The sequence below is a fragment of the Crinia signifera genome, chromosome 7, assembly GCF_055691185.1.
Source record: "Crinia signifera chromosome 7, ASM5569118v1, whole genome shotgun sequence".
NCBI lineage: Eukaryota > Metazoa > Chordata > Amphibia > Anura > Myobatrachidae > Crinia > Crinia signifera.
This window is the reverse complement of record NC_139223.1, coordinates 162510783-162534780: the sequence shown is the minus strand read 5'-3', so window position 1 is coordinate 162534780 and position 23998 is coordinate 162510783. Positions and strand designations below refer to the sequence as shown.

The window sequence follows — 23998 nt, the reverse complement described above, 5'->3', positions numbered from 1 at the left end:
TGTATGTTGATTCATTTGCCAATAGATTATATTAAGGTTTCTGAGCCATTTAAATTGATTGCTAGATAGAATGATTATTGTTTGATTGTATGCTTTACTGTAGGTGTTTGTTCATTGAGTATTTCTTCTTGTCATTTGTCATTGAGATATTGCAGCGGTCAATCCGTGTGTTAGTAAATAAATTACTGTCGCTGCTAATCGTGGTAGAGTTGTCTTTTGTGGGTCCCTTGGGTTGTGCCGTTCCCTGCCACAGGTTCCCCAGCAGAAGCCGCGAAGAATCCAGAAGCCGCCGCCGTCACCAGCTCCAGATTAAGGTACGCCATCTTGCACCACACCGTACAGGGGCACTGTCACACTTGGCGTCTACGAACAGGATTGCACAAGACCCCTGTGAACGGCAAGATGTGGCGATCGCAGTACATAGAACCGCTGGAGATGCGAAGAACCGCCACTCCACCAGCCCAAGCCAATCAGAACTCGATTGGGGCCATCATCGAAGCGATGACCGAAATGACCAGGATGATCCGTGAGATGCGTCAGGAATGGGCGGAGGATGAAAAGGAAAGACAGCAACGTGAAGGTGGCAGAAGGCATAGATGGCAACAGAATCGCCAATGGAGGTCGGAACGACTACACAGTGACCGAGCCGATGTATGCCCACAGACTGTGAGATGGCATGGGAGAAGAGGTCCACCGGCAGTGTTCCAGAACACGTCAAGAGCATCCGGTGTAACGCAGATGACTGATAGGCCGCGAACCGGCCCAAGAAGGATCACAGGTCGTGTCCTGTGGTTTGATGTGCCACGCGGATATGGATACATTAGACGTGCAGACAACGGGCGTAGCGTCTATGTCCATTACACCGCCATACAGAACGAAGACCCCCAGAATTGCTTTCGGAGCCTGAGCGATGGTGAAGCCGTCGAATTCGAATTAACAAGCGGGAAGAAAGGCACCAAGGCCGCAAAAGTGACGGGGCCGAATGGAACGCCGGTGCTACGCAACAGACATGCCCCAGAACAACAGTGGCACTACCCACACCAAAAAGAGCCTCTACCATACCACCAATACACCGGAAGTACAGCTGAACTGAGAGAGGTCAAGCTAGAAAAAGAAAGAGTGAACAGCAACCCTCCTCGACCAGGACAGATGCCCCGCCCACCAGAACCTGAGATCACGAGGGCAAGTGAGAAACCGGTCATGTGGAGTGAGGTAGTCCACCAGAAGCAGCAAGCAGCGACTAGGCCTCTTGCAGAGCCAACCAGAGAGTACGTGCCTAGAATGGATGATGCCGATTATCGGGTGGCGAACCTAGGGCCAAGAATGGTAGACCAGCAGAGAAGCCCCGAGACCGTGGTTCAGATGGCTGTGACGCAGACAGTAGAGCCACCAGAAGCAGAACCAGTGGTGCCACTGCATGAATCCAAGGCCAAAGTAGAAGCACCAGAGAGAGAAGACAAGGCCAAGATCTGTTTCATCGGTGGGAAGCCGGTAACAAGTGGTGAATATACGAACATCTCAGGAGAGGAATTCGCCCTCAGAATCCAGCAGGCGATACAGAGGTCGAAGAGGCAAGATCGAGAGGTGAGACATGCCTAAAGATGCGTACATCGTGAGAGTGGGCGCCATCCATTGACAGCCTTGGAGAAGCTGGACCGCAGAGGGATGGGGGTCCTGTGGCGGAGGGATGGTTGACCTGGGGAGCCCACATTAGATATCAGGTGGCAGGAAGGTAGTGATGCTTATAGTTGTTATTGAATGTATAATTGTTCGCACCTGTTTTCATTTAGCGTTTGAATGTTGTCATGGACATTGACAGGACTTTGTCAAGAACTTGTTGGTCCGGGTAAGTTGCCTGCGGACAGGCAAATTTCCAGCAGGGAGGTGTGTGGCAGTCCACCCCAGAGGTGTCCCTGTGCCCTCAAAGAAGGTCAATTGCAGCTAATGCTGCTCAGAGAAAGAACTGCATTTTTATAGAAACAGCAGGGCTGTGAGGGGTTAACAGACAGCTAGTGTCCCAGCTCCCCTGCACTTGTGACAGGAAGCTGAGAGGTCAGAGGTGATCCCAGCAGCAAGGTGAGAGGGAGGAAGTGTGCAGAGAGTGAGAAGACGTGCTGGAAGCAGGGTGATACTCAGGCAGAGAGAGGAGAAAGCCCAGCAGCGTGTGTACAGTGAATGGAGAAGCTGTTCCCCTGTCCTGCACTGAAGAGGAGATCAGGTGCTGCTGATAGGTGCCAGGCAGAGTGAGACCCAGAGAGGAGTGAGAGACCCAGAGAGGAGTGAGAGACCCAGAGAGGAGTGAGACCCTGAAGAGTCATGACCAGCAGGAGCTGGCATCTGCAGCTGAGAGTTAAGGTACAGGAGCACCCCTACCCCCAGGCTGGCCTGCACCCCACATTGGCCCACTTTACCCAGCTATTGAAGTGGCTCTCCACTGCATAGGGGACAACTGTTATTGGGGTGCTGATCACCCTGTGACATTACCAGCCCAGAGACACCTGCAACACCCCTCTGGCTGCATGCCAGATTTGCCACCACTGCCAAGCCTATATCTACAGCCTTCGTTGTATGTCTAGCAGGGGGTTGCCCTAGGTAACGGGAACCCGCCTGTACCCTATTGGAGGGATTGTTAATTTGCTCTGCCATGCTCGTAGTCAGTGTGCACACTAAGTTAGGTCCTAATTCAAAGTGAGGATATATGTCGACGTGGGACCATTATGTTGACACGTGACTGTGTATGTTGATTCATTTGCCAATAGATTATATTAAGGTTTCTGAGCCATTTAAATTGATTGCTAGATAGAATGATTATTGTTTGATTGTATGCTTTACTGTAGGTGTTTGTTCATTGAGTATTTCTTCTTGTCATTTGTCATTGAGATATTGCAGCGGTCAATCCGTGTGTTAGTAAATAAATTACTGTCGCTGCTAATCGTGGTAGAGTTGTCTTTTGTGGGTCCCTTGGGTTGTGCCGTTCCCTGCCACAGGTTCCCCAGCAGAAGCCGCGAAGAATCCAGAAGCCGCCGCCGTCACCAGCTCCAGATTAAGGTACGCCATCTTGCACCACACCGTACAGGGGCACTGTCACAGCTATCCTTTCACTCCCTTAGATGTGCATTACACAAAATATGCGGTTTTACATATGCCTGTAGCACCAGATCATTTCCTCTTGCATGCAGTTGTAAATACCGCATGTAAATAAGTTTGTTGTGTTATGTGATATTGTATGATGCATTATGTTTCCAGCTGATGTATTGTGTATTATTCATGTGAAAAGCCCGCTTTTCTTTTCTTTTAAATTCTAAGACCGTTGTAAGTGGACTTTATACGGTCTTTTCATGGACAATGTTTTTACTCAAGAAAGGGGGCTCATGTATAATCGCATGTACTTGTTTTTCTGTATGAAATGTTTATGCCTTTCTGTTGCAAGTTCTAAATAAAGAAATATGACCTGTATTCCCTGGTAATGTATGATTGCCAGCACCTGTGGTGTCACCTTTATTATCAGTTACCTAGCTCCCCACAGGTGCTGGCAATCCTACATTACCAGGGAAGTCCAGTAAGAGAGCATTTTCTCCCTCATGGAGAGGGCCAGGTAGGCAGCCCTGATGTATATACATACTGTATAATACACCATTGGACCATAGCCAGAATAAGGGGGGCACACCTTACCTGGGGGGAGCACACTGGCATCACTAGCTGCCCCTACTGGGATGGGTCATGGGATGTACGTGAAATTGAATATACAAACCCCCTTCCCCAGAACTCCCTGCACTGTCATTGTCAGTGAACACTTTCACCAGCACTGTCCTTGGCATAAGAGATTCATCTGACCATGGACCCCTGAGTATGACTCTGAAGTTCCCTCACACGCATGTGTCTGGCTATAGAGAATACATTGGGCGGTATTCAATGAGCCAGAATCGCCAAGTTTTATGGCGATTCTGTGTTTTTTTCATGTGTGCCGGCGATTTTATGAGCTGTATAAGCGAATCACCCTATTCAATGACCTATAATCGCCGTTGAGGACCGGTGAATGAAGCACCAATCGCCAAATGTAATTCTCTAAAAATCGCCGTTTTTAGTCTATAGGATTTTGCATGGGGAATCGACGGTAGTCGAGGGGAATCGCCAAAAGTGTATTCAATGTGAAGTTGGCGATTCCTTTTTCTTGTTACATATCGCCGTTCCTCACCGAGTGTCCCTCGTCATTTTTTTCTGGTGAACTTTGATAGGAACATGTCAAATAATTGGTTTTAAGTGTTCTATTTAACTGTGCAAGTGTAATGTATTATTATTTGCTGCCCTTGTGTGATGTGATGGTCGTAGAAGTGCTATACAAATATATATTTAATTTTTTGAGGTATTTTTTTTTTCTCCCACAAAGCACTGTTCTTACCCATGGTGCACCTCACTTACCCATGATTCTCCTCCCCACCTCACTCCTTCGTTTGCCCTTTGTGCAGATTACCCCGATTTTGGCGTCTGCAGTATTGGAAGCGTTTATTCAGGGTAATTTGCATTTCTCTTGCATTTCACTGCATTTTTTTAAACACTGACAACATTACTGACGCTGTTTTGGGAAACGCAGGGTTGGCTGAGAATCGCCGTTAGGGCCGGCGATTCTCAGCCACGTTGAATAGGGTGACTCGGCGACTCCACACGAATCCCCATGCATGGCGATTGGCAGCAAAAAACCGGCGATTGGCTGGCGAATGAAAAAACTGAATCGCTGTGACAAACGATTCAGCTCATTGAATACCGCCCATTGTGTCTGGGAGAAGGAGGACAGAAGGCATTATATAAGCCTGCCAGAATATACTACTTGGCAGTGACAGAATACATTTCAAAGCAATGGTTCAACAAACTTCGGGGTGTCCCTGAGTTGCTGGTTTATAATAGAGAATTCCTGGTTGCAAGGTCTCTTTTCTTACATATCCCCAAACTCTGGGGTAGCCAACCCTAGTCCTCGAGAGCTACCAACAGTGCATGTTTTGCAGGTCTCCTCACAGAATCACAAGTGAGCTAATTAGCTCCATCTGTGTATCTTTTAAAATGTGTCAGTGATTAATGAGTGCAGCTGTGCAGCAGCTAGGTTGTCTGGAAAATGTGAACTGTTGGTAGCTCTCGAGGGCTAGGGTTGGCTACCACTGACTTCTACAAAAGTAGTAGAAATTAAATATCTGGACTATTCAATAAAAAGCTTATACAGATGTAGATGTTGCTGTGCCAATTGCCACATGCAGTTCCCGTGGTGATTCGCGGGACCCTGTCGCCACATGCGTGCCTCAAACTTGCTCCCGTGGCTCATAGAAACGTATAGAGCAGAAACATATCAGTGTGGCGATCCGGCACCGAGGGTGCGAATTTGGCTCGACTATCAAGCGTGAGTGGCCGGATCACTGCACCGATGAGCTTGGCTACATCTGTACAGGAGATATCATGGATAACTCCTCCGAATGTGGCCTGAGATCCCCATACAATGGTACAGGGACAATTTATTAAGCTATGAAAATCCAAGGTTTCCTGCGCTTGGGAGAGGGAACCTTCTGTATTCCATCTTCAGATGGCAATTGTTACCAGTACTGACTTGTTGGTCATGGGCTTGCAGGCGATTCCCATCTAGGTATTGAGGTGTGGATCATGGGCTGCAGTTGATATTATGAGTTGATATTAACAGGCTTGCATTTGGCCTCCATCTAGGCATTAACATATTGGTCATGGGCTAGCAGTTAGCTCCCATCTAGGCATTGACATGTTGGTCATGGGCTGGAAGTTGATCTCCATCTAGGCATTGAGCTGTAGGTCATAGACTTGCAGTTGGCTCCGATCTAGGCATTGACATGTTTGCCATGGGCTGCAGTTGGCTTCCATCTAGGCATTGAGGTGTTGGTCATGGGCTTGCAGTTGGCCTCCATCTAGGCATTGACGTGTTGGTCATGGGCTTGCCGTGGGCAACCATCTAGGCATTGACGTGTTGGTCATGGGATTGCAGTGGGCACCCATCTAAGCATTGAGGTGTTGGTCATGGGCTTGCAGTTGGCCTCCATCTAGGCATTGATGTGTTGGTCATGAGCTGCAGTTGGCTCCCATCTAGGCATTGAGCTGTTGGTCATGGGCTGGCAGTTGGGGTCCATCTAGGCATAGGCATGTTGGTCATGGGCTGCAGTTGATATTATTTGGTAAAGATGCCGATACTGTCTGTACTGTCATCTTCTTTCATCACAATACGTTTTGTCACCAATACGTCTCCATGTCTATAATGTAGACAAGTGTTTTCCTGTATTCACCTATTGTGGAAATGTAGGCTTGCATCAGCCAATAGGAAGCTTGTGTAAAGTGGAGAACATGAGCCTAGGCTTGGTGTATTTCTAATAACGTAAGATTAGTTCAATCTTTTCTATAACTGCTTCCAGCTGTTGTTAGAGCCGCGCGGTGCGAAGACGCGGTCTCATTGATGCGGCAGGCAGTCATTATGAATACAGGGCACCCATAACTTACAGAACCTGTCTACAGATCGTATAAAAGTTTTAATTTGCAGACACCACTTAAACCGTATTCTCGCCGGCATTCGCCTCTGAATTCTCACTAAACTCTAGTGCCGTATTAAGCACTTTAATTGTTCCCTTAGAGGGTTAAGGACTCTTCTCTTTTTGAAACTGAAAATCAATTCCAGCAGAGATTACGGGGCCTGAGAATCTAAGATGTGAGGGGAGATGAAAAGGAACAGAGTGGAAATTCTCAAGGTCGTTAGAATTATTAAATAAGCAGGTCATTATCATATAGGGCTCATCCATCACTAGCTGGGGCTGGGGACGTGCCCCTATATACTGTATGCTGTGTGTGTGTGTGTGTGTGTGTGTGTGTATATATATATATATATATATATATATATATATATATATATATGTATATATATATATATATATATATATATATATATAATCCAATATGAAAGATGGCACTCGGAGGCTTGTAATATGGTGAACAGAAAAAAGTGCTTTTAATCCAGCGTTAGCGACGTTTGGGGACTATGTCCCCTTCATCAGGATACATAGTCCCCGAAACGTCGCTAACGCTGGATTAAAAGCACTTTTTTCTGTTCACCATATTACAAGCCTCCGAGTGCCATCTTTCATATTGGATTGTCTATTGGCTACAGCATTGTGCCTTAAGAGGGGCACCGGAGCAAGTGAGCCCCACGGGGGAGCAGGAGTGCCGGGAGATCACGAAATATATATATATATATATATATATATACTTATTTATACTATGGCACTAAATGATTCTCATTAAGTGGCAAATGTACTTAGTCTTGCAGAGATAAATCAGAAAGAGATAAAGTACCAGCCAACCAGCTCCTGTTATTTTTTTTTTAAACACAGCCTGTAACTTGACAGCTCGGAGCTGATTGGCTGATTTTTTATCTCCACTTTGGACCTTATTCAGGCCTGTTTGCATGGCCGCGTGCGCATGTGCACAGATATATTAATAAGTACTGTATATGTTTCATATGTTCACTAATGACTTACCTTTTTAGGGACCAGGTTTTGCAAATCATCCCACAGAACAAGGAAGAAGCTGATTGCTTACAGCAGATGTGTCAGTCATCGCAGGTCAGTACTAATGAAAACAGACGGAGGTTCTTCCGTACCCTAATACCCACATTTCAGCACTGTTTTTATGAAACAAAAATAATGACTCTTGTCTGGCTGACTGACAAGGCTTCGGTCCAGATGTGCTGATGTCTGATGTAGAGCATGATGCAGATTCCGCTACTGATGGGGGGATATCAGATATGACAATAAAGCATCAAAAATACTGGTTCCAGATGGTGGGTGCAGGGGCGGGTGGCGCCAGGATCCATGTGTACTGTTTGTATGTGTTACCCATATTCCCGTAATGTGGGCTCCGATTATCCCTTAAAATCCAAATGCTGATAAGTTTTTGTCAGAATCCAGTCCACCTATCCCCAGTGTATAGGCGTGACCGCCTGTATATATAGAACAGCGATTGGGGGCTCAACTTACCCAAATTTAAAGAATTCAATCTGCGACTGAGACAGTCTGGAAGAGGTCAGCGCTGACACCCACCCCAAAAGCATCAGGGCGTGTCTGTGTTCCAACACACCCAGAAAAAACATCAGGGCGTGTCTGTGTTCCAACACACCCAGAAAAAAAATTAGGGCGTGTCTGTGTTCCAACACACCCAGAAAGAACATCAGGGCGTGTCTGTGTTCCAACACACCCAGAAAGAACATCAGGGCGTGTCTGTGTTCCAACACACCCAAAAAGAACATCAGGGCGTGTCTGTGTTCCAACACACCCAGAAAGAACATCAGGGCGTGTCTGTGTTCCAACACACCCAGAAAGAACATCAGGGCGTGTCTGTGTTCCAACACACCCAGAAAATTGCAGGTTTCCGCCACCAAGTGGCAGCTACAATATGACTGTCATCCGTTTGCGTTTTCAGTTGGAAATTTACCTCATGCATGTGCGATGCGTACGCTTGCACAGTCATATAATAATCACTCTGCCGAATTAGGCCCATAATCCGCCAGCGCCACTTACTGTGCACTGCGCTCATTTCCCACACTGTATTCTGTGTGATTTATTAATATTATGCCTTTTACAGCTGGACCTTTGGAAGCCGCTGCAGCCAGAGGACATCACGGCGGGGGGTGTGGTGCACGTCAGGATCCCCCACATCGCTCTTCAGTCTGTGAGAGATGATCTGCGTCACTGCTCTGTATCGTATCAGTAAGTGCGTTTACACCTCTCAATGCGCATTCAGTTCGCCACACAAAAAGTATACCAGATGTGGCCGCATTGCGCTCGGCCTGGCGCAAAGATCCATATCTGTCAAATTCAGCGCACTCCGTTAGCACAGGGAGAAGTGCTGTAACCCCTCATACGTGTCTAATAAAAGGCCCTGATATGCAGATCGAGCGATGGAAGGAAGTCGGCATTTGTGGGTTGTAATAACCGGAGTGTGCAAAAAACTCATGCGTGTCAAGGGAGGTCTGTGATGTCAGTGCCGGCCTCAGTCAGCGTGCCCAGGGAGGGTCTGTGATGTCAGCATGGCCTCAGTCAGCGTGCCCAGGGAGGGTCTGTGATGTCAGAGCCGGCCTCAGTCAGTGTGTCCAGGGAGGGTCTGTGATATCAGTGCCGGCCTCAGGCAGCGTGCCCAGGGAGGGTCTGTGATGTCAGCCGGCCTCAGTCAGCGTGCCCAGGGAGGGTCTGTGATGTCAGTGCAGGCCTCGGTCAGCGTGCCCAGGGAGGGTCTGTGATGTCAGTGCCGGCCTCAGTCAGCGTGCCCAGGGAGGGTCTGTGATGTCAGAGCCGGCCTCAGTCAGCGTGCCCAGGGAGGGTCTGTGATGTCAGTGCCGGACTCGGTCAGCGTGCCCAGGGAGGGTCTGTGATGTCAGTGCAGGCCTCGGTCAGCGTGCCCAGGGAGGGTCTGTGATGTCAGTGCTGGCCTCAGTCAGCGTGCCCAGCGATGGTTTGGAAGTTGCCTATGGATTTGCGGGTGTACAGCGATCTGCAATTATTCCTGTAATTCTCTCAGAGATTCGCACGGGACAGGTTGTCTTTTATCTGGGCAGCGGCTATCTACTCACAGATGAAGAATTAGGTCTGAATCAGGCACTTACTAAGCGGATGGGAGGAGAGTTGTTTGGGATGAGGGATATGTAATAAATGAGATGTATTTGATATATCTGATTGATATCTCGCCCTATAACTGGAGAGACACGAGGCAGGCGGGATCCCCCAGGCAGAATATTTGCCGTGCCCATTACACGGGGTATCAGGGGACAGCTTATGTTACAGGGAGCATTTTCCATTTAACAAGCGCCACTCATTATAATAATAACACGTTTCTGCGCCTCAGTTCTGGGTGGCGTTTATGAGCTGAATTATTACATAAATTAAAAAAAAATAAGAAATGAACGGCATTCGCCCTGGAGTATAGACATTCCTGGTATACAGCGATATATCAGCGGCTCCAGCGATGATGAAGATGATGACGAGGAAAGTGTTAATAGCGAGCTACGGAAATCTTTCTCTTTGAAGAAGATTCTACATAAATAAACATTTATTCCGTTGGTTTCAATTTGCTCGTCAGCTCTTTAACTGCAATATAATAGCTGATGCGGAAACGCCACCGCCTCCCGTATTAGGAAGGGGTGATAAAGCAATTCAGAAGTAAAGAGCACTGAGGGAATTTCTCTGTATATAAACCCAGGCACTAGATACTTATGTATGTATAACGGGAGTGTACAGGACGGCTGGTATAGTCGGCGGAGGAGTCATTACAGGTATATGAAATATCCTCCCTAAATCCTTTATCTCTTTTTATGAACTGAGCTTAGGGAAGAGGCCGAGAATCCCAGAACCACGAGCGACACGTTTCTCTCCTTAACCCTTTCAGTGCCAACTAGGGATGCCAATCCCGGGGCATTTTTTCAATCCCGGGAATCGGGATTGAAAAATGCTCAATCCCGGGATTCCCGGGATCCCGGGATTGGCATCTCTAATTCAGTTCAGGCAAAACAAATGCTCCAAATAAGCCCAGTCCCCCCCGCTACAGCCGCCGCGCACATTCATTTACTCACAACGGAGCAGGGCAGACAGGGCAGGAGGCGTCAGCGGCGGTAGGCGGCCGGGAGCAGGGCAGACCGGGCAGGAGGCGTCAGCGGCGGTAGGCGGCCGGGAGCAGGGCAGACAGGGCAGGAGGCGTCAGCGGCGGCCGGGAGCAGGAGGCATCAGCGGCGGTAGCAGCAGCAGCAGAGCCGCCGGAGGGCAGGCGGCCGACGCTGCCAGGTCCGGTCCAGGTCAGAGATGATTCTGGAGCGGGTATGGGCAGTCCGGCCTGCGCAGCGTGATGGTCAGAGGTCACGCTGCGCAGGTCGGACTGCCCATACCAGCTCCAGACTGCAGTCTGGGGATCAGGACCTCCTGGGTAGCGTCTGAGCACTCGCTCAGACGCTGCCCGGCATTAGATATGCGCATGCGCATATAATCCCGAAATCCCGGGATTGGAAGATCCAATCCCGGGATTCAAATCCCGGCGTTTTTTAGGCCAAATCCCGGGATCCCGCCGATCCCGATCCCGGGATTGGCCACCCTAGTGCCAACATCTCTCTGAGCGATGTGTAAAATATTACTTAAAAATGCCAGTGTTGCTCACGTTTGTTATATAAATTCAAATAAAGAGGTGCTGCATCCGATGGGCCGCACGAGCGTCTCACACGCACGCACGTCCCCTACACTCAACAGCGGGTGGCAGAATCCCTGCCCGTTTCCACTTCAGGGAGATGGCCAGGGTTAGGGGGGTGTGCGTTGTTTTGAGGGAGCAGTGGGGAGGCGACGAAGGGCGGCTGCGGGTACCGTCAGAATGGGGTGCGTGAGTGTCTCATGCGCATGTGCCTCCTTCTGGCGGATGGCGAGTGGCGGCGGATGGTAATAGCATCGCCAGGAGCAGCTGTAATAAGACCTGCTCCATCTGTAAGGATACAGGTGATTAAGTTACAGTATTAGATGATTTGTCTGATGATACCTTACTTGGACGTGTCTTCATGGTATACTATTATTCCACGCCACCTGGTCATATTAGCGGACAAATCTCTTATGAAGTTGAGTGAGGTTGTTGGTAGTTCTACCCTTCTTGTGTTATAACTACTTGAGAATGTGCTCATGCATAACCACATAATGTATGATAGGCCATACTCTATTCAAGGAGCGGGTACTGCCATGGGCTCCAATATGGTCTCTATTTATGCAAGCCTTTGTATGCATGAGGAAACGACCATTGGAGCTGGGGCCAAATATGGATCGCTACGAGTGATCCTGAATTGGCCCCTATGTTAGGTTGATGACTTTCCTTAACCATTGCATTGAGGAAGTATTTCTTGTTTGTTAATGATATTGTGAATAGATGATTGTTATACTATGGTGTCCCTGACCTCACTATACGTCCGATACAATAGTCCCACTGGGAACAGAAAAGCTACGTCACAAATAACATGTAACAAGTGTAATATTATTAATATAATGTGTTCTCTGTCATCTTGTTTGCAGGATTTTGTTGGAGAACATAACCCAGTTTATGGGCAATGTGGGGAGAAGAAGAAGAAGGAGATCGATAACCAGTTATGAGTACAACAAATACCATCCGATGGAAGATGTAAGACTGGGTTATACTAAATACATGAGCTACCTATCTAATCTATCTATCCCAGGGACACAAACAGCAGCAAGACTACAGGGTTTACATATTAATATACTTCTACTTTAATATAAGTATATCAAAAATCTACCCTAGCATAGATCTCTTCATTTATCACAGAATATCTCCTAACTCACCACCTCCGCTCTGCGCAAGAACTGTGTCTCACCACCGCACACTCACAATTACAGGGCTGTATTCAGGCTCCGCCCACTCTCTGGAAGGCCCTCCCTTGCAGAACAAGATGTTCTTCTAGCCTCCAAACCTTCCAACGTTCCCTCATCAGGCAGCTTATCATACTCATGAGACCCCACATAAACTCCCAACTACTTGTTCTCTACACAGCTCTCACAATACTTACATGTGTTCTCTAAACTCTCACAGTCCACTGACCCCAGCAGAGCTTGATTAATAATGGGGCAGGCAGTCCTGGCATTGCGGGGAGCAGGGAGGCCACAAGTTAGGACAACACTGCTGTGTGAATTAACCATATAATCCACCAAGAACATTTTAGCTTTCCAAACTGTCTGGACTAATCTGCAATAAGCAGCATTTACCACCATGTACTAAAGTCTTTTGTTCCCTCAGATTGTAATCATGTGAGCAGGTCCCTCCTACCTCTCTATCTGTTATTACCCAGTCTCATTGTTCCCGATCGTAAAGTGCAACATAAAATATTATAGTAATAGGTAATGAAATAATATAAGTTATCCCCTTTCCATCATAAGCCTATTTATCCCTGACTTATCCTATTACCCAATTCCTTGCTTACACCTTATCATACACCATCTGCTGGTATCACCCCCTAATTACGTATACCAGTAATCTCATAGCTGTAAGCCCCCCACCCAAAAATATAATAGAAACTCAAAGATGACATCTGCCCAGTTACAAGGGAATTGGGTGCATCACCAGGCACTGACTACAAGAACTCTCCCCACACATTATACAAACTAATTAAATGCCCGTCCAAATGAGGGCTTCTGCAGTGTAATTTCACTTTGCACTGTGACGGTTTTTACTTTTACTTTCCACCCCAAGTCCCTATCTGCTCCTACCTCCAATCTCTGTCTTCACAGCTCCCTCTCTCCATATACAACATGTTTGAGACAAATCAGTTTCCCCGCAAAAATTGCTTTCACTTTCTATTATGACATTATTATTTTTTGCACACATGAGTAATTTAGTCCATCGAGTGGCCTCTAGTAGTCACCTCATAGAGGTGAGGAATAGTTTGCCTTTTGTATATATATATTTTGCATGCTTGTGTATATGAGTGAGCTAGTAATAGACAATTAATTAGTAATTTGCTTAAAGAAACTAGTAAATAAATAGTGTCTCCTTTGCAGATTTACAGTTGGATGAACCTGGTGTCAGACAGCCACAGTGACCTGGTGACGCAGCACTATCTGGGCTACACCTATGAGCGCAGACCAATGCACTACCTGAAGGTGGGTCAGCGTATATAAATACTGATGTCAGCACCGGTACAAGGGGATCGGCCCCCTAGGAAAAATGTCAGCTTACTGCCCCTACTACCTCCCACACACCAATACCCACTTTCCATAACCTCAAGTGAACGTGTGGAGGTGGCGTCTTAGAGGTCCAAGACCTGCCGCTTGTATTAATGTCAGCAAGGACGTCCTCCATTTTGTGATAGACTCAGAGAAAACTCTATGTCACATTTATTACTGCTACACAAATAATATATATATATATCCACTTTCAAAACCATGGATTACAATAATGATAAAATCAGAGATGCATCTCGTCTCAAGTGATGGTCAGCAGCTGATGGTGCCCCGTTCCTATTACGACCGCTAATTTGACGACACGCGTTTCGCTGGGTGGATCTTGGCTTTGAAAAAGCTAGGACCTACCCAGTGAAACACCTCAGTGTACCCCATTCTTCCTCTTATTTGGATAACAAGAACAGCAGTAACAGTGAACACCGAGACCAGACCTATGGACCTTCATGGCAAACTCAAGGAGATGAACAGTCCTGTCCCACAGACCTAATCACTGACCAAGCTTCAATATCACCACTCCATGAACCTTCCATCTGAAGCCTGAGCAATCTCTGCATCAACGGAACCCCGCACCAGCGAGCGGGAAAGCCATTGGGACTAATCTTCTGCCGATGTCAGAGTCCTCAAATAAGCTCGTAAGCGGAAGAGGTCTCCATCAGCTGCTGACTAACCCTTGAGAGGTATACGTTTATGATTCTATCATTATTGTACTTCATGGTTATATAATACATAATATATATCTATATTTTACTTGTGTATTAGTAATGAATGTGACCAGAACTAATTCTTCCCTTGAACACATTTAATTACTCCTCATCAAAGTAATGTGGGCAGGAACTCCTATAGGTCATGACATTCGGGGGGTGGGCCTCACCCCACCAATGGTTATACCTGCCCTATTATTATACATGATCTGGAAATGGGCTTTTCTGGGTGGTTCCAGATGATAGTGTTTAGATAGATAGTCCATAGGTTTACCCCCGAAAGGTCGGCTTGCAATAGGTTGGCAGGGTCAAATGTCATCAGGGTCAAAAGGAAGACACATGTTAAGGTCAACCTGGGTTTTTCATGAAGTTTTTTTTTTTTTTTAATGGGCTTGTTCTTACGTCACATCCATGTTGGCATAGAGGGAGAATATCATAGTGTGCCGTCCCCTTCGCTCACCATGTGGGGGTACGACTTACACTAAATGGGGGTCCATGTCGACAGTTGTCTACGTTTTTCATGTGGCTACCTTTTTCATGTCCTCATTTTGAACCCTGTCAACTTTTTGACTTTCCCATGTTGTCCATCTGACCCTGTTGACCTTTCTTGTGTTGTCCGTCTGACCCTGTTGACCTTTGACCCTGCTGGGTTATTATTTAATGTGTCCCTGTTTGACCTCTCTGACAGATCAGCAAACCTTCCAATGGTCCTAAGAAAATGATCTGGATGGATTGTGGGATCCACGCCCGGGAGTGGATCGCTCCGACTTTCTGCCAGTGGTTTGTGAAAGAGGTGAACGCTATATTCTGTAATAACCGCCACAGAGACCTCTGTACTAAGCCCTGGAGAGTGATAAAGTAGCAGGCAATCAGCTCCTCGCTGCCATGTGACAGGCTGTGAAGGTCTGATACTTTATCTCTTTCCACTTTATCTCCCTCCAAGGCTTAGCGACTGGGGGCCCTCTGGCAGCTCCCTGCCCCATACACCCTCTATAATCCCATATGGGGGCCCCCTGGCAACTCCGCACCCCATACACCCTCTATACTCCCATATGGGGGCCCCCTGGTAACTCCACCTTCATAGGGGATGCGGTCAATTTACCTACAATCAAAATCCCGATGGTCAAAATACCGACAAGGTCAAAATAGGACTTGTTCATACTTTACCATCCCAGTGGACATAGAGGGGGAATATAATAGTGTGCCGAGCGCACTGAAGCACCGTGCCCGAAGCATGGGGTTCATGTAGACCTATGTCAACATACAGACCCAAAACAATATGAAAAACATGTGTCTACTTTTTGACCTGTCGGTATTTTGACCATGTCGGTATTTTGACCATGTCGGTATTTTCACAGTCAGTCAATTGCTGTCAGTATTTTGACCGTCTGGATTTTTATTGTAGGTAAATCATTCCGAAGCCCCTCATACACCCTCTATACTCCCATATGGGGGCCCCCTGGCAACTCCACGTCCCATAGACCCTCTATACTCCCATGTGGGATCCCTCCAGCAACTCTGCGCCCCATATACCCTCTATACTCCCATATGGGGCTCCCTAGCAACTCTGCGCCCCATTAAACCCTCTATACTTCCATGTGGGGCCCCCTGGTAGCTCCGTGCCCCATACACCCTCTATACTCCCATATGGGATCCCTCCGGCAACTCCGTGCCCCATACACCCTCTATACTTCCATGTGGTGCCCCCCTGGTAGCTCCGTGCCCCATACACCCTCTATACTCCCATATGGGATCCCTCCGGCAACTCCGTGCCCCATACACCCTCTATACTTCCATGTGGGGCCCCCCTGGTAGCTCCGTGCCCCATACACCCTCTATACTCCCATATGGGATCCCTCCGGCAACTCCGTGCCCCATACACCCTCTATACTCCCATATGGGATCCCTCCGGCAACTCCGTGCCCCATACACCCTCTATACTCCCATATGAGGGGGTCCTCCAGCAACTCCACGCCCCATACACCCTCTATACTCCAATATGGTGGCCTTCCCTGTGACCCTCTGCCATGTCCCCTTGATACCCTCTCCACTCCCTTGGCACTCAGCCCTGCCCCCCTGTCACCCCCTCGGTATCCTAGGAACCTTCTCCTCTTTCTATTAGACGCCACAATTTTCTTACCTCTTTATTTTGGGATTTATGAATACTGATAAATGGGGGCAGAGGGTTTGGTACGTATGTAAATAACCGCCGTGTTCTTAGCAATGTCGCTGAAACCTGTAAAAGTCACCTGACATAGATCGTTCCCAAACCTTTTCCCACCTGCATCAGTTTGTACAGAACCATCGGAAAGATTCCCGTATGCAGAAGATTCTCAGGAACATAGATCTGTACGTGCTGCCTGTGCTGAACATCGATGGTTACATCTATTCCTGGACCACAGTAAGTGGCGTTACAGAGTACTGCTCGCGGTGGAACGTTTTGTGCTACTTTGTCTTAAAACATGTATAAATTGGTTTCCCTTCTTGTGTAACCTATATTTGTATAGACCGTCGGTCTGCTGAATGCCCAGTATGGGAACCTCTGGCCTACAGTAAATTCATCTTCACTTTATTTCCCACAAAGAATTACTTGCTGAAACCCTAATTCAACCGTAAACTAGTTTCCAGCTCACCAAACAGAATAAAATAACAGTAATGGTAAGACGGCGGCTGTGTGCACCTGAGCAACACTTGAATTGCTCCATTTAGCGCCATCTAGTGATGGTCAGTGCGCTCAACACTTGAGTTCCCCCCCATAGAGGTGAGGTAAGCAGGTGACGCCCCCATAATGTAACAATGAAAGGATGCACTCAGGCCAGGACTGGATTAAAAGGGGGGCTCGGGGTCAGTACCCCTCGGCCTCCCTCTATCTAGGGCCCCCCTGTGGTTGGCATATATTTTTTTATTTATTATATTTTTTTAGCTAAAGGTTTTGTGCATGGGAGTGGGGTAGTGCTGCAGCTTCCTCTATCTGCCAATGTGACCATGATTAATGGTGCTGAGCATGGGGGGCCAAGGCACACTAACTACACAAGTGTGCAGTGCCAGTCCCATGAGACTTTGTATAGGAGGTCAGAGGCTGAGAGGCTTGTGCTGAGCTCTGATTGGTGGAGCTCATCACATGCTTCTCAGGCCCATGGAGGACAGCAGCGGTGGCCTCATCATGGGAGGGTTTTTAATCAGAGGCAGCGCTGAGCCTGTGAGGTTTCCTACAGAGGGACAAATAGGCTTTTCATGTGGTGTGTGTGTGTGTGTGTGTGTGTGTGTGTATATATATATATATATATATATATATACGATGGACTTCGTCCTGACGAAGTCCATCGTGACGAAACGCATTGAGGGTGTTCCTGTCTGACGTTGAACCGGTGGTCCTACCCCTTGGCGAGACTGAGCTGATGTGCATTGTATCCACGCTGTCCTGTTTATACTTCAGAGATAGAAGCCGCAGTGCTGGGGAAGCCTTGATTGTACCTACTTTGGACGCTGGTGACAATAAGCTGATTGTTTTAAACTTCTGTGTACGTGAGCTTTTATGCATTAGTAAAATTGTTATATTTTATACTCACAAGCGCGCCTCCTCCCACTTCTTTTTCTACATGTGCCAAAATTCTTGAGGTTGGAGATAGCCTCTACTGTGGAGGAAAGGCTGCGCCGCAGAAAGGTGTATTCAAAGTGACCACTCACATGAATTGAAAAAGACTTGGTTATTGGTATTATATATATGTGTGTGTGTGTGTGTGTGTGTATATACATATACCGGTATATGTGTGTGTGTGTGTGTGTGTGTGTGTGTATATATATATATATATATATATATATATATATATATATGTGTGTGTATATATATATATATATATATATATATATATATATAAAATCTAAATTCTCTTCACCTTTCTGAGGTGAAGTACCGCCAGTAACCACGAGAAGCCATTCAACCGAAATTAAATGTTTCATACTGTACTTGGATATGGAGAGAGGTGGCTGTGATTGGAAGTAGGAGCAGATAGGGACTAAGCCGCCATTTTGACTGCTTCCAATAAATGTACAGATACTGTAGACAAAGGTCCAGGTCACATGACACAAACGCTCTATAATCGCTGTATCTGGTAATAACATTCATTCTTCCCGATTAGGATCGGCTGTGGAGAAAATCCCGCTCTAGGCACCAAAATGACACGTGTTATGGGGTGGACCTTAACCGCAACTTTGACACTAAATGGTGCAGTAAGTATGCTAATATGTAATAGTACAGGGCACGTTCATAACTGAGTTTTATCTATTTATTAGCTGCGTAATGTGTCATGTGTCTGAAAAGTGACCGTTGGGAGCTGATTGGTTGGAGCGCCGTTTGTTGATAGTTACTTTTCCTGTTCGCTGTTGCCTTAGACATACGCACCGTCAGCATGAGCCTCTCGCAGTGCCTGACAGTGTACAAGAATATATTGCGAGGGGGTTGCGATTACAATACACGTACAATTTCTGTCGCTGTTTGACCTTGCCCATGTACGCTACAATCCACATCAGTGATAAACTGTCAATCAGGCCCAATGTACTAAGCCTTGGGAGAGATAAAGTGAGCGGTGATAACGCAGCAGCCAATAAGCTCCTCTCATTTTTCATACACAGCTTGTAACATGGCATTTAGGAGCTGCTACTTTATCTTTCCCCAATAATGGCTACAGTCTCCTTCTCTTAACACTGCTTGATATTTACACCCTTTAAAATGGGTCTCTAGGTTGACCACTTATGGTTGACAGTTGCTAGGTCGACACCTTTAAATGGTCAACATTGACAGACGGTCGACACAAGCAAAAGGTCAAAATTGACATGGCTGAAAGGGTCTACATAAGTTTTTTACGTTCGCATGGCACACCACATACTATATTTGGTACTTGTGTATTATCACGGCTCCCACGATTTCCATCTTATGGGATCTTATACAATTTAAAATTGTATACCATTGTATATAGGTGCCCACACACGCACCGATCCCGGCGGTGCGATGCTGTACGATGGGGTGCGCGCTCCCGCGACACCTCATCGTACAGTACAAAAAGTATGTGCTGCACATACTTTTTGTACTAGCTTTTTCTAGCATAGCATCGCATGCACATCGTATGCACAAGGCACACGATGCGATGCTATGTGTGCTAGTTAAGCCCACAACGCACACGCCGGGAACGGTGCGTGTGTGGGCACCTTGAGGCATACGATGAGATGAGATTTTAAATTGTATATGGGTGCTTTCAAGGTCAATTGGCCCCCCTATAAGATTTTTAATTGTATAAGCACCCTAATGGGTGCTTACAATGTTAAATGCACCCCCACCTCACCCCCACTATCAACGCCAACCCGAAGCGTGGCGAGCGCAGCGAGCCCGCATGGGGCGGCGGTACGCGTCCTCTGACCTTTTCATACCCCCACTATCCATGTCGGTGTGGAGTTGATTTTATATAGTGTGTCGAGCGCAGCGAGCCACCGAGCCCAAAGCGTGGCGAGCGCAGCGAGGGGACACGTAAGACTTTACATGTATTACGCGTCCCCTCACAGGGCTCGCTGCGCTCGCCACGCTTCAGGCTCGGTGGCTCGGTGGCTCGCTGCACTCGCCACACTATACTGCCAGGTTTTGGCAGTTTTCCAGCATTTCAAAGCAAATGGTCAACTGTCATTTGCTCTCATCCATTACCAGGTTTTTGTTCCAACCAGCCAGATCTGACAATAATTCTGTAGATGTATGGCCAGCTTTACACTAGGTGTGCATGGCTGCTGCTGTGGTTACAATTCTCCCTCATTCTGTCTCCGTCACTTTTATATCTGCAGCTTCAGGATCTTCCACCAACTGCACCAGTAACTTATACTGTGGAATTTCCCCCGTGTCAGAACCGGAGACGAGGGCAGTGGTGGACTTTGTGGCGAGCAGGAAATCGGATATAATTTGCTATCTGACAATGCACTCGTATAGTCAGTACATCCTGACGGCATATGGTTACACACATGAACTACCCAAGAGCTACAATGAGACGGTAATTGCACCAGGCCAGGCATGCTGTATATATTATACACTACTTGCACCAGGCCATGCATACTGTATATTATACGCTACTTGCACCAGGCCATGCATACTGTATATATTATACGCTACTTGCACCAGGCCATGCATACTGTATATTATACGCTACTTGCACCAGGCCATGCATACTGTATATTATACGCTACTTGCAGCAGGCCAGGCATGCTGTATATATTATACACTACTTGCACCAGGCCATGCATACTGTGTATATTATACGCTCCTTGCACCAGGCCATGCATACTGTATATATTATACGCTCCTTGCACCAGGCCATGCATACTGTATATATTATACACTACTTGCACCAGGCCATGCATACTGTATATATTATACTCTACTTGCACCAGGCCAGGCATGCTGTATATATTATACACTACTTGCACCAGGCCATGCATACTGTGTATATTATACGCTCCTTGCACCAGGCCATGCATACTGTATATATTATACGCTCCTTGCACCAGGCCATGCATACTGTATATATTATACGCTCCTTGCACCAGGCCATGCATACTGTATATATTATACACTACTTGCACCAGGCCATGCATACTGTATATATTATACGCTACTTGCACCAGGCCATGCATACTGTATATTATACGCTACTTGCACCAGGCCATGCATACTGTATATTATACGCTACTTGCACCAGGCCATGCATGCTGTATATATTATACGCTCCTTGCACCAGGCCATGCATACTGTATATATTATATGCTACTTGCACCAGGCCATGCGTACTGTATATATTATACGCTACTTGCACCAGGCCATGCATACTGTATATATTATACACTACTTGCACCAGGCCATGCATACTGTATATATTTTACGCTACTTGCACCAGGCCATGCATGCTGTATATATTATACGCTACTTGCACCAGGCCATGCATACTGTGTATATTATACGCTCCTTGCACCAGGCCATGCATACTGTATATATTATACGCTCCTTGCACCAGGCCATGCATACTGTATATATTATATGCTACTTGCACCAGGCCATGCGTACTGTATATATTATACGCTACTTGCACCAGGCCATGCATACTGTATATATTATACACTACTTGCACCAGACCATGCATGCTGTATATATTTTACGCTACTTGCACCAGGCCATGCATGCTGTATATATTATACGCTACTTGCACCAGGCCAGGCATGCTGTATATATTATACACTACTTGCACCAGGCCAGGCATGCTGTATATAGTATAGACTACTTGCACCAGGCCAGGCATGCTGTATATATTATACACTACTTGCACCAGGCCATGCATACTGTATATATTATACACTACATGCACCAGGCCATGCATACTGTATATATTATACACTACTTGCACACTGTATATATTATACGCTACTTGCACCAGGCCATGCATACTATATATATTATACACTACTTGCACACTGTATATATTATACCCTTCTTGCACCGGGCCAATGCGTACTGTATATATTATATACTACTTGCACCAGACCATGCATGCTGTATATATTATACGCTACTTGCACCAGGCCATGCATACTGTATATATTATGCACTACTTGCACACTGTATATATTATACGCTACTTGCACCAGGCCATGCATACTGTATATATTATACACTACTTGCACCAGGCCATGCGTACTGTATATATTATACACTACTTGCACCAGGCCATGCATACTGTATATATTATACACTACTTGCACCAGGCCATGCATGCTGTATATATTATACGCTCCCTGCACCAGGCCAGGCATGCTGTATATATTATACACTACTTGCACCAGGCCATGCGTACTGTATATATTATACACTCCACACATAGCCGACCAATGGTGTCGCAGTTGACCCGCTGCTGGGTCCTAAGAGGCAGCCGTACCCTCCTGGACTACTGCATTGGTGCCGCTCCTCCCACGTGTGTATCAGGCTCTATGACCCCAGAACACCATTCAGTCCTCCTGCCTGGGTCGGTTATACAATATATATGTTTCTGTCACAGATCAGAGTTGCTCAGAAGGCGGCGGCAGAGATGAAGAAGACGCACGGCACAGTCTATAAAGCGGGCAGCTTCGCCAACCTCCTGTGTAAGTTTAAACATTTGCCATCTTGTATCGCATGGAAATGTTTTGCAGGAAAGATGGCGCTACTTCTGGTCAGCTAATCTTGGGACATAGGGGGTTATTCAGACTGCTGCGCGGTTTTATTTGCAGATCCCTGCGATCAGAAAGCCACACTGCTAATGACAGATACCGTGGCCGTATGCACTGGGCTGTTGGGGACTATGTAAAAACCGGACCGGACTGCACTCCGGACCTACGGACAGGACATCAAAATCTGCAGTCCGGAGCTTGTAGAGTCCGGTCCGGGGGTGTCCTGTCCGGGGGTGTCTTGTCCGGGGGGTCCCTGTGATAGCTATCACCAGGGATATGGGGAAGGGGAGATTACAGCCTCCCTATGTGGTCCGGACCGTCCGGTTTTGCTACATGCTCGGACCAAACAGGGAGGCTTTATTCTACCCCTCCTCCTCTACCTGGTGACAGGCAGCCCCCCCGTACAGGACAACCCCGGACAGGACACCCCCCGGACCGGAGGCTACAAGCTACAAAATGCAGAGTTTGATGTCCGGTCCGGCGGTCCGGGGGTTTTGTCCTGGTCCGGTTTTCACCCATACCCGGGCTGTTGTGATGTTTTTATAGTTAAAAATTTAGATTTAGAAATATTCATTTAACAATAGTTATTTCTTATCATTAGAAAACGTTATATATTGAGAAATAATGGTTCAAGTAACACCGGTGGTGATGATCTGTATCTCATCCTTCAGACGAAGCCTCCGGAACCTCCCAGGACTGGGTCCATGATCTGGGCATCAACTTCTCCTTCACAATGGAGCTCCGAGACAATGGCACGTACAAATTCGTGCTGCCGGAGGACCAGATCCAGCCAACGTGCGAGGAGACCATGGTCGCCGTCATGACGATCATAGAGTACGTCAGTGACAAGTATTTCCCAAATACAGCAACGCCTCAGCCAGCTGCTCTCCTCCTGTACGCCGTCCCGGCCCTGGCGCTGCTGGTGGAGGTGTGAGGGCGCAGGACTTCGCCACGTTTGGACAGGACACGGCTCAGCTACTGAAACGTGGCCCAAACAATCACACGTGACTATTAACTGGACAATGAATAGTTCCGGGTCCAATGGAAGAACCATCATTCACAAAATATATATTTTTAATAGCACAATAACTGTCGCGGAGACTTTATCAGCAGACACACTGCCATATATACCTATTGCGTCGTTACATTGTGTAAGCCGCACAATGCGCCGTTCCCTATGACCTATGACCTTTTTGTTTCCTCGGTGAAGCAGCGTCTATGGTGTTTGATACAGAACCTCCTGCTCTGGAATTGTTATCGTTATAATGTCACCCATATAACGAATTATAAATGACCTTTGTTAAA

The 23998-nt window shown here is 47.0% G+C and overlaps 1 protein-coding gene across 4 annotated transcripts in view; it reads left to right on the top strand.

Moving 5' to 3' along the window:
• The window catches only part of CPO (carboxypeptidase O), a 104130-nt gene extending 80132 nt beyond the window's left edge, over window positions 1–23998 (top strand). For all 4 annotated transcript variants that reach the window (XM_083154215.1, XM_083154213.1, XM_083154216.1 and 1 more), the window contains exons 3-12: window positions 7541–7616; window positions 8635–8759; window positions 12081–12186; window positions 13578–13679; window positions 15150–15254; window positions 16752–16862; window positions 18601–18691; window positions 20288–20490; window positions 22543–22627; window positions 23365–23998. In XM_083154215.1, coding sequence (XP_083010341.1) covers window positions 7541–7616; window positions 8635–8759; window positions 12081–12186; window positions 13578–13679; window positions 15150–15254; window positions 16752–16862; window positions 18601–18691; window positions 20288–20490; window positions 22543–22627; window positions 23365–23627 — 1267 coding nt within the window. In that variant the 3' untranslated portion in view covers window positions 23628–23998. The remainder of the gene's footprint in view (window positions 1–7540; window positions 7617–8634; window positions 8760–12080; window positions 12187–13577; window positions 13680–15149; window positions 15255–16751; window positions 16863–18600; window positions 18692–20287; window positions 20491–22542; window positions 22628–23364) is intronic.